Here is a 12,415-nt window from a genome sequence, read left to right on the forward strand (position 1 = left end):
ACAAATTCTTTAACCAAAAAATCAGCGACGTTCACCCCCTCCCCCCAAGAAAAGTTTTTCCTACAATTTTTTTTAAATTTTCAACACGCAAAAAAATAAAGAATATACGCATCGATAGTTTTGGAAAAAAAAATGCACATTTACATCTAGATAGTACCTTCAATCTGAGAAACTTTCAAAATTTTTCGACCACCTCCACCAAAATTTAAAAATAATCAATTTTGAGCATGTATGACACGATAATTCGGTAAGGGGAGGGGGTAAGGAGTCAATTTTTTAAAGGTAGTTTTAGGTCAAGGGTAACCTTTTGGGTCAATAGCGACCTAATTTGGACCAAGGGCCGATTTCACTATCTTACTAGGGAACACCCTTTATGAACCTTAATGCTCGGAATTCCGAAGACTATGTAACCCTACTATTTCAAGTACTGAATTTAAACTTCCGTACCAGTGGAAGTGTCATTGAACAGTAAAGAAAGTTGCATTTTCGGGGAAAACCCATCATGATAAAGTTCTCGGGAAATTCCCGCAATTGAACGCACAAAGCACTGGAAATGAATACTTCAAACAATAAAACTATTTATTTTAAGCTGAAAGATATTTAATTTCATTTGAGACATTTACTATATAAAATAGTAATTATCTCTTTGTTAATTGTTTTACATTGATTTTCAAGAAAGTTGAGTTGAGTTGATTTTAGTTTAGCGTTAATTTCAGCAGCGAGGCTATGTAAAACGTGGACCTACTGAATAACGTGGAATCCGAACCACATGAGCTCCCGCCGGGAATTGAGCCCGGGTCTCCCACGCCAAAGGCGCGTACGCTAACCGCTTAGCCACGAGGGAGCTCCATTTTCCAGAAAGAACCGTCTTGCTTGTGCTAGGGAAATTCCTGTAATTGAACGCGCAAAGTATTGGAAGTGAACTTCAACAATAAAACCATTTATTTTATAGTACACTAGCAGCGTTCACCCCGCTTCGCTGCGGTCACCCCGGAACGCAATAAACTTTGTTACTTAGATAATTTTTACTTTTTCGCTTTCAAGTGATATGATAAAAACCATAGAAGATTGCACTAATGTTAACATTATATCGCCTGTCATTTATGTTAACCCGCCCCGCTTCGCTGCGGTCACCCCAACCCGCCCCGCTTCGCTGCGGTCATCCCGGAACGCAATAAACTTTGTTACTTAGATAATTTTTACTTTTTCGCTTTCAAGTGATTTATAGCGCCTGTCAGTTATGTTAACCCGCCGAGTCACAGGGTCATGCGGGTTGCATATAAATACGTTTATTTTTATACCTATGATGAACTAATAACAAAGGATTTGTACGTATGGACACCTGAATGGTCAATTATCTCAAGACACTGGTAATTGAAAATTAAAGTGATATGATAAAAAACATCTAGGGTCCACATCCTAACAACCCCCCAAAAATGAAAGAAATCGGTTCAGCCGTATTAGCGTGATGAGCGGACAAAGGATTTTTTGTACGTATTGACACCTGATTGGTCAATTATCTCAAGACACTGGTAATTGAAAATTAAAGTGATATGATAAAAACCATCTAGGGTCCAAATCCTAACAACCCCCCAAAAATGAAAGAAATCGGTTCAGCCGTATTAGCGTGATGAGCGGACAAAGGATTTTGTGCGTTCTCTTTTATATATATAGATAAATTATATCTTTGTTTTAAATTGATATATTTGGTATTCATACTGTATTTGGCGAACGTTACTGAGGCTCCTGGAATGCTTCGATCTACATTCATTCGTTTGTCTGCCTGTACCCCACACATATTACAGGGTACAACTTTCGGTCTTTTAAGTTTAAATTTTCAGGGTACAAACACGAGACACACTAAAATTTCCGCATAGATTTTGCCGGCACACCAACGTAAAATTTCAAAATGGCGGCTTTTTTTTTTTTTCAAAATAGGGGGTATTCACGCTGCAAAGAGTAATTTTTGGTCTTTTAAAAACAAATTTTTATAGTAGAAGCACGACACACTCTAAATTAGCTGTTTATGTATTTTGGCGAGGTCCAACGTAAAATTTCAAAATGGCGGCCATTTTTAAACTAGCGTAAATCGACGCTACAGGGTGCAATTTTCGGACTCTTAAGTTGAAATTTTGAGGATAGAAGGAAGAGACGTTTTAAATTTGCTGTATAGATTTTTTCGGCGATTCAATATAAAATTCCAAAATTGCGGCCATTTTTTTTCAAAACAGTAGTGAACTGAAAATTGTTGCAAGTTGCGACGATGACAATCTTGAAATACAAATCCCATTTTAACACTTTTACCCCAAAAACATTGAAATATTTCGAAAAAACCCATATGGCCCCAGGTGGGTTGGGTTTTTCAAACCCTGATATATATATATGGGTGATTCCACGAAAAAGGGAAATTTTCACTTGGAAAATTTTTGTTCCGTTGATGGTCGCCTATTTCGATAAAAATATCACATGCACTTACTACTACTAAGTCCATGTTAATTAGGTGTTCAGCAGAGCTGAATCGTTATTGGTGTAGTAAATAAAAAATAATAAACTTTTCAGCACCCACGGAGTTGAGATTAGTTAACACGGAGTTGAAAATTGCTGTGGAGTTGAGAAACGTGATACATCTGGATGATAAGTTTTGGTTTATAAGTGATTAAGCTTATAATTTACATAAAAATGTAAAGAATTTTCCAATAGTTTTTGTGTTAGAATTATTCTCCTTATGTTGAATAAAATTCTAACAAACTAGATGACACGTAATTTGTTATACAAAAATACTCCAGAAAATACTGCAAACATATGAAAATATATCTAATGAAGGTTCCAAAATTGAGTGTATATATATATATATATATATGAATATGTGACGTAAATAAGAAAAAAGAAATACATATACACTTATCGAATATTGAAAAATTATTGTGCTTTCAATATGTTGACTATCATATGGAGAGGACAAACTTTTCACATAAGCTTACGAAACAGATGAAGTAGTCATTAAACCTGTCTATTGTCTACTTCATTTGTTTTCTGAGCTTATGTAAACCGTCTGTCTTCTCTGTGTGATCAAGTCAACACGTCGAAAGTGCAATACCGTTGGTGTTAGGAATCACCGTGCAGTTGGTGTTAGGGTCACCTCCCAAACGTTGTCGGTATTGTTTTGAAACACCCTGTATAATGCACACTAAATGACAGTGTAAGGCACTCATCATTTCTGTTTTCTTTGGATAATTCGATGTTCTTTGTTAAGTAGCCCTCATTTTCCACTCCAATGAAGGAAATGTCTTGAGGAAACAGGGAGGGGCTGTTCTAGTCTACACAGAATGACAACTGCCAACACTTTTTAAACGTCAGGTTTAGTAGGCCAGGAGAAATTCCTCCCGATCCGCGTCATAAAATTGACTGTCCGTACATTACATTGCTCTCAGACTCTTCGACAATCCCTGAAAAGAAAACAATTAGCTGATCATAAGATTGAGACGTCAATAAGTTAAAAACAGATACCATCCATCTTGACTTGACTGAAGTTTTACCTCCGGTTACCTTACAGCACCAAATCTGAACTTCCGCGAAACACTCCTTAAATGGGCTAGGACCCACCAGCCGGCCTTTGAGTGTGGATAACACGTGGTCAGCGTGTCGGCTCCTACGACCGTTGCGATGGTCTGCGCGATCAGGTTTCAGTACATCTCTACTCAAATGAGTTTTTCAATTGCCTCACTGTGCGAAGTAAACACCATTAATTTTTGAGCTTCCACCGGGAAACAAACCCAGAACCACGCACGAAAGGCGAGCATACTAGTCACTAGATCATGAACGAGCTTTATTTCTATCAATATATTGAAAGAACAAATATTTGGAAGAGCATGAGCATAACAAACACTATAGGATTAACAACTCCGTGAACTTGTCTCAACACCGTGGATTCCTTAGTTTTCAGATGGACACGGAGTTGAGAACCATGGAGTTGAAAAAATCGAATATAATTTATCTTTACCGGCCCACTTTTTAACCAGTACATGTGAGTAATTGTGTACGAATTTCCTACCTTAAGGCGCAGGTTCCTCAAGAGAAAGAAGGTATATACCATACAAATACATTCAGTAATAAATACCATGGTGTTGAGTATCAATTAATATACGCACCTGCTTTCCACACACAAAAATATTTTTCCTATAGCTTTTAACACATGCACACAACTTTTTCTGTTCTTCAGTTAAACATATCTGCCTTGTCTTCTTGTGGGTGTTGTCAATGTGGACGACCATGCTATCTGTTGAGAGCAATGACAATATTTTTTCATGCCATGGAGTTGAGACCAAATAGAGGTGACAGAAACGACGCATAGTCAAGCTTCCGAAACTAATCGTTATAAAGGTTTACTTTCCACAAAACCGAAACATTGAAGTGTTCTCTTCCATTTAATTACCATTAAATGATGTTTGATTTGCGACTTCAGTTGTAATTTATTGAGTAAAATCAGTCAACTGTAGTCTGTGACAGCCCACGGTGTTGAGAAATTGGGTAATAATTAATTTTTTACGTATGTTTCGTGTTATATTTGCAAGCTGTTATACATGATATACCTACTTTGTGACGGTTACTACCAAACAAAATAAAAATGAGGTGATTCTTTTTAGTAGTAGTTTGAAGAAATGCCCGTGACAGAAAATTTCCCTTTTTCGTGGAATCACCCATATATGTGTGAGTGTATGTGTATTTTATATATATAGACAGAGAAGTTTTGCAAAACAAGGTGATTTATTTTCATAAAATTCCCTAACTTTTCCATGTTCTTCAGTTGATGAGAACCTTGTGACGTTATACTCCCTACTTGTAACGATGAATAGATATTTAACAACTCCTCATAATATCTAATCACAAATCATTTTTTTTTTAATGTCACGGAAGTCTGTAAGACCAGATAAAAAAAAAAATTTGATATAAACTTTTCCTTATACCTTGTTCTTCGTTCGGGAAGCACTTTATTCTGACCTTCAGGTACTGTTAGAAACTAATGGAAGTTCAGTGTACAAAATTAAAGCCATAAAAGATTATTTTATGTATGATGTTAGCTAACATGGTAGATAAACTACATTATTCACAGAATTGCCACTTTCTTCACTGTTGTATTGTGTCAAAATGTTTGAAAAAAGAACTTCTTGGGTGACTTTAACTTTCTCACCTTCGAATTTGAATGTCCTCAATAAATGTTCGTGAAGTTTCAGTTTATTTATAAATAATAAGTAAATCTTAGTTTATTCATAAACTTTAAATGATAATTTTATTTCCCAAATTTATTACATTTTCGTAACAGTTGCTAATACTATATGTATATATAAAAATAAAAAAAATAATAAAAATATATTTAAAAATTTAATATAACGATTATGCACCGAAGCTAAGAAATTTTCCCATGATTTTTCTTCAGAATACAGTAATTAAATATCTATTTCGTGTTATAATGAGAAAAGAAAGCTGTGAAATGTGCTGGATTTAATTAAAACTGAAAAAAAAGTCCAAATTTTTCCAAGCGAAAAAAGCCGTGGAAAAAAAAACTTTTTATTTTTTTTTCAAGCCGATGCCTCTCTAATTAAAATTATCCCGGCATTCGCTTGTTGGAACTGAAAAATCACTAGTCAGGACGCTTGGTATTGAAATTCGAACCAGGGGACACCAGATCATGAAGAGTCAATGCTTAACTCCTAACCTACGTTCGCTTGGTAGTGATTAAAGTATTTTTCTGAATTATTTTTGTAAAATATTTATTGTTTTCATGAAGCAAAAGTTATATGTTCTACTTGGATTGAAAACCATACTCACTACACTTTTAATCAACAACTAATACTTTAAGATCATTATTTCTGTCCATTTTCTATAGATTACTAGCAAACACTATTCGGAGTAAATGTTGTATTTCAGTAATATTTCATTAACGTTTGACCATATTCTAATAAAAGTTTCAATTTCAAATTATGACAATGACTAGAAATGAAGTTTTCTCCTTTTACTTCTCATAACTATACTATACTTCTCTTCTTCATAACTATACTTCTCTTCTTTTACTATAACATTTTTAAAGACATAATTCTGAATTATTCACCAATAGTCATATATATTAGAATGAAGCGAACACTACTAAAAAAACATTTCTGCACCAAAGATTGTTATTTATGAATTGACATAGGCGTTTTTTTTTTTCTGAGTTTCTTTCTTTAAACGTTGCTGTACACCAGTGATCGCCAAACTTACGAAGCTTCTGAGCTACCGTACCATTTTTAAATCCTACTGTGAGCTACCAACTTCTTTAAAAAAGATTTTACCTTTGTTTACTGTCAATCAAGTGGAGGAATCAAAGCCAACCAGAGCGTTAACGCGATCTACAGAAAATATCTCCGCGAGCTACTACTGGCTCGCGATCGACGGTTTGGCGATCACTGCTGTAGACTATGGGACTTGAAAATCATTTTAAAAAAATAAATAAGTAAAAATAAACAACTAGAGGCTGAATGTTAACCAACTACCTTGAACTTCTGTTATTTGGCAAACGAATCACTAACACAAAATGCCTGATCGCTTTACGTATATTTTGACTTATTTCTACTTAGTCCTTTGTTTATGTGTAAAATGAATAATACCTATACACATTAGAAGTGTGCCGTAACTATAATAACTAATAACATGAGAGATTTACGTTGTATTTCTAATAAAGTATAAAATTTTCATCCTTTTCGTTTTCACGAAAACGGAACTTAGCATTTGGCGATAAACGTTTCACAGATTTCTTTTCCTAATTATAACTCGCTTTTTTTCCCTTTTAGTATGTTTTCTTCTTCTGTACATACGACAGTTTCTCTCGTTAAGAAAGAGATATATATTTATGCAATTTCTAAAGACATGCGACAAATTTAAGGATTTAGCACACACGACAAAATATAATTTCTGTCTAAGAATGAACACATTTAATTCAACTAAGAGTAGTAATCACATACAAAAATGAAAAAAAAAAGACCTGTTGTATTATTACAGTGGATATTACTAGTACTCCTATAACAGAGGGGCGCGGTGGCTCAGTGGGAGAGCGTTCACCTCCGGTGCTTGGTGTCCCTGGTTCGATCCCAGCTCGCGCCGTGTGGACTTTATGGTGGACAAACACCGTGCTCGTGGGTTTTCTCGGGGTTCTCCCGTTTCCTCCCACTTTCTTCATTCCACCATTTCATTTATCTCTCATTATCACCGTCTCCTTTAGCCTAACCGGCACAATCGTGGGACGTAAAACTTAAAGATTTCATTTTTTTTTTACTCCTATAACAATCACTACTTACGGAATTCTTAAGAAGCGCTATGTAATTTTGCTTGTGACGTGAAAGAACAGTCTGCAACTCTCTCAATTTGCTTCCAGAGCGCGTAACGACTGTTTCCACAACATCTTGTAGTTCTTTATATGGTGTCCATAAATCTTCTGATTCTCGCTTAATTCCATCTGGAAAAAAAAATGCAAAATAAAATTATTAATCTATTCTAACCAATAATAATAATGACGATAAGACCGTGTGATTGTCTTTAAAAAAGATATTAACAAATATAAAAATTCTTGTTTTGATAGGGTTACAACTGAATGTTCGGTTCTTAGTTATGAACAGGAAAGCAGGATTTGCCTAAGTGGATCCAATCAAAAAAAAAAAAAAAAAAAAAAAAAAGTTATTTTGGTGGCTAGATAGTGGAAATATTTTGGGAATAAATGGTAGTATGACTGGAACATACAATGGTAATATAGCTGGAACGTACATAAAATTACATGCTTTTTAATTTACTGAAAATTGTACTCAAATTGTCCTTCAATTGTGAAGTTATTTACGAAACTAATTTCACGAAACGGAAAGAAATTTTATATCTGACTGTACAACCATTTTGTATGACATTGTGTTTTTCTTTACGAGACTTTATTGGGTGAATTGGACACTTTCGAATATTATTAAGATACACCCTACTACGTACAACAAAATGAATACTAAGACTATTCTACGACTATAGTGAAATTCTGAATATACTGAATGAATGAAAAGTGTTCTCATCTCAGTTTGGGACAATTAAAGAACAAAGTCATGTATGGCTTATGTTTATATTTGAAATAATAACATACGCAACTTTACATTAGCTTTTCCCCACTGGTCTAGTGGCTAACGCAGGCGTCTCTGTTTCACTGGGTTCCGGATTCAATTCCCGGTGGGAGAGTACATTGAACGTATTAAGGTAGTTCGGATCCCACTTTAAACTGTAGGTTCAAGTTTTATATAGCCTCGGTGCTGAAAGGAGAAACTAAACTTTAACAAACGAATATAACTTTATGTTCTAAAAAATCTGTACAGCAAAAGGTAATAATAAAATTTCGAGAACAAGGAGACCTAGAATGTAGGAATTATCAATTTGGATCGTTCTTGGCACAAGGCTAGGCTTGGATGTTTCTTTTTATATATTTATCTTGGCACGGGCAACAAAGAAGAATACAGTGAAGAGGGCCCGAAATGCGAACATAACATTACGCAGAAATAAAATGGTCAACTTACGGCATTTTTACACAAGTTTAGTTTTTCAACCTTGGAAAATTTATGTACATTAATTTTGGCCTGGTGGGTAACGAGCGACAAGGAGTTTGTACGTGTCAAAATAACAGTATCTACTGCATCATCTGTATATGTTCTAGGATCATGGTTCGTAAGTTGTTCTCTTCGGAATGAAAAAAGCTCTCCAATGGCGCCATGCCTAATGTGTACACGATATACGTGAAAGATGAAATTTGAGGAAAAATTGGGGAATTTATCTCCAAAAATTCCTTTCTTTTCTTGTTTTGCGCCCTCTGGATAGGTTCTGGGTAAGAGTACCTGACCCCTAATGTATACGCATAATGCGTTTTTTTTATGCCTGTACGCGCAAACTCGTAGTGCGTTCCCAGTCTTGGATGCAAATTAGTTTGTGGTGAACATAATGTATAAGTTATCTCATTTAATATGGTTAATATGGTAACCTCATTAAATGAGTTTAACATAACCTCATTTAATGTATAGAGTATCGTACCACCCATAGAGAAAACTTCCAGAAAGATTATTTTTTTTTTCACATAAAAATTAGCGGTGTTCAGTTGAAATTCCGAAGACAATCACCTTCACTTCGCTCGAAGATCCCTTCAAAATGAAATGGTTTCAGCCAACGACTTACGTGGATTGGGTCCTTGTATAATGAACGATGCACTTACATTCATAGATACAATGTTAGTCCAGATTTTCACTCCTAATTGAATACTCAATAACGTCACAGTTTGGTACTCATCTTTTCAGTAACCCACACGGAGAGGAAACGGAAATAAAAAACATGCATACTGTTGTCAGTTGCCTTTTAGTAAGTATACGAGGGAGTATCGTTAAGTTTTAATTATCACCAGGAAGTTATTAAGATATGATTGTGAAATCTTGACAGTGTTGTGTTTGGTTCTATTGTGCATAAAGTTAAGGAAATTAGCTCCTAATGACTGTTATTTTTTATAGGGTGTGCCAAGAGTAACCAAAGTGCAAGATGGATAAGATTGAGGCTCGCAGTGTGATAAAGTTCCTGCATTTGAAGGGTAATAATGCCACATAAATCCATGAGGAGATGAAGGCTCTGTATGGCGATAATTGTCCACCTTATGCCACCATTGTAAAGTGGAAAAGGAAATTCCAAACTGATCATATGTCCCTCATAGACGACCCAAGACCTGGAAGGCCATCCCTTACGAACGATGCGGCCTCTCTGTGTATTTCTCGAAGACAGACGTGTAACTATCCAAACGATTATGAGACTGGTCTCTATCATGGAAGTGCGGAAAATTATCCATGACGAACTTTAGATGTGTAAGGTATCTGCGCACTAGGTTCCTCGTTTGCTGACACCTTTTCAGAACTACCAGCTAATTCATCTCAAGTTGCTGTCGACAAAGCAAGGACGTGTGGCTTTCGGGTACAGCAACATCCACCTTATTCTCCCAACCTCGCACCCAATGACTTTTTGTTTCCCCAAATGAAGAATCCGTTGCATGGTCGCCATTTTCACAACACAGATGACGTCATTCATGAGGTAGAAGAGTAGTTTAATGCACAGTGTAGACTTTACAATGATGGTATTCGTATAGTGAGGAAAGCTGGGAGAAATGTGTACATCTGGATAGTGACTACATAAAGAGAGGTTAACAATCTCTGCATCCTGATTTTTCTACTATGATAATTAAAACTTTATACTCCCTCATACTACTCGTCGATCCTTGACAACTACGCTGCCAACACCTGTGCATTCCTTTCTCGTACTCAAGCTCCTCTCCTCTTTTGCTTTGATATTTCTCTTTGCTATTCCTCAGATTGTAAAAGCAGGCTTCCACGTCATACATCGTCCAACTGGAAATGACTAGATTAATAAGATTCAATATTCGTCATTTCACATACTTTCCATGAGTTGCACTGAACGATGGCCATTTAAACTTAATCTATTTCAAACCATATTCAGGTGCTTGAGGTCCCTGGTTCAATCCCAGCTCGCGCCGTGCGGACTTTGTGGTGGACAAACACCGTGCTCGTGTTTTCCCGGGGTTCTCCCGTTTCCTCCTATTTTCTTTATTCCACCATTTTCATTCATCTCTCATTATCATCGTCTCCTTTAGCCTAACCGGCATAACGTGGGACGAAAAACTTAAAGATTTCATTTTCCTTTCCTACTTATCCCTATCTTACTCTACTCTACTCTACTATACCCTTTTAAAGCGATGCTACTTATCGATGCGCAACTGGAGGGTATATTGTAAAGTTTACCCTTTTTATAATATAGGAAACCAGTATTTCATCTTTACAATGTGAAATCATTACACGGGATAGTAGGACTATAAGCTTAAAATAAATGCCTACATAAGAAAAACGATTACCGGTATGCAATATACCAATTTCAACTGGCGGAGCATTTCTGCACTTTCTAGGTAAACTGTCTTTGATGTTTACAAGTATAGAGGGGTTAATTCTAGTTGCGGGGGGCCAATACAACCCTAGTGTTATTGCTCCAGCTGGTATACTCACTCAGAAACAATAGATTACAATCTTATTAATTTTATGAAAATGGGTTCCTAACCTTACTCTAATCCCTACCTTGCTCTACTCAGAAAAAAAAACTCTGGCTCCCCGTAATTAGAATTTATCCGTGTAGCCTTAAAGTGGCGAAAGTTTGGCGAAAATAAATGCTGTCGTGTTCGAATAGCAAAGTAAATTAAGACAGCATATTCGAATCAAGTGAAGTGAGAAAAGATGAAATGTTGTAATTTCAAAGAATTCCACAACTTCAATTCTCCATATCTATACTGAATTTTTGCAAGAGTATGAGTTACTCACGTGATGTAAACTGTCAGAAATTAAACGATTATATGACATTAACACAGAGAAATGAACGACAGAGAATCAGTTGATTACTGAACATAGAACTGCTGTAAGGTGAGACAAAATTAAACTGGTAGTGAAAAGATGCAGAGAAAATAATAAAATGATTTTTGTGAAAATCTCATTGGAACGTAAGTTATGTAGTTAAAAGTAGTCTGTTACCTACTTTTTAACATCCTAGATAGTCAATGAATAATTCCTGAAAGTATGGCGTTTCTCATTATTTCCTAAATGGGAAGTACGGCTCCTTAACTATAACCCATACATAGTTTACGCGCATATCCTCCATCGCTAACGCGCCTGCACCCTACTATGCATCCCTTTACTTCTGCTTGTGCCCCTGCTGACTCGCTTACATAGCATTTCCGCCATTTATTGGCCACCTAGCATACGTTGGTTTGTTTTCAAGTTGGTTCATGTTTATATATCCTAAAGTGAATCTGTTCCGATTAATCCAATTATAACCTAAAAAAAAAAAAAAACATTATCTAAGGCAGTAAGTATGCATTTCCTGTTAAAAGTTTACATTTTACGAATATACCTCCAAAAATAGGATAGCACGTGAATATGTTATGTTTTCTCGTTGGATTGGAATAAGTCAACAAATAGAATTCGCTGCCGCGCTCAAATTTCATCTCGAATTTAGGTTAACATGTGATATTATCTTAAATATAACAACATACACACAACTTATTTTGCTACTGAACTTAATGTCGTACTTAAAATCAATAAAAATTAACATACCTTCCTCTTCTGACCCCATACTTTACACTCAAATTTTCACAAACCGAACTGCAAACACTCACTTGCACCAACCGCTACCGCCTAATCACAGATTACTTCCCAATTCAGACCTGCACATTTCATAATCACAGACAACAATACCAAATGGTGGGGTGGTCGTTTTCAATAATTTCATCATTCTGTTCAATCTGGTTAATTTATGTACTAAACGTTTTATTAAA

At 35.7% G+C, this 12,415-nt stretch overlaps 1 protein-coding gene across 1 annotated transcript in view; it reads right to left on the reverse strand.

Moving 5' to 3' along the window:
- The window catches only part of Nup205 (nuclear pore complex protein Nup205), a 126,463-nt gene extending 114,112 nt beyond the window's left edge, over positions 1-12,351 (reverse strand). The window contains exons 1-2 of the mRNA XM_081727946.1: positions 12,195-12,351; positions 7,329-7,486 (exon numbers count right to left, since the gene is read on the reverse strand). Of these exons, the coding sequence (XP_081584072.1) occupies positions 7,329-7,486; positions 12,195-12,213 (177 nt within the window). The 5' untranslated portion in view covers positions 12,214-12,351. The remainder of the gene's footprint in view (positions 1-7,328; positions 7,487-12,194) is intronic.
- Between the last annotated feature and the right edge of the window lie 64 nt (positions 12,352-12,415).

The sequence above is a fragment of the Thermobia domestica genome, chromosome 10, assembly GCF_964235325.1.
Source record: "Thermobia domestica chromosome 10, izTheDome1.hap1.1, whole genome shotgun sequence".
Classification (NCBI taxonomy): Eukaryota; Metazoa; Arthropoda; class Insecta; order Zygentoma; family Lepismatidae; genus Thermobia; species Thermobia domestica.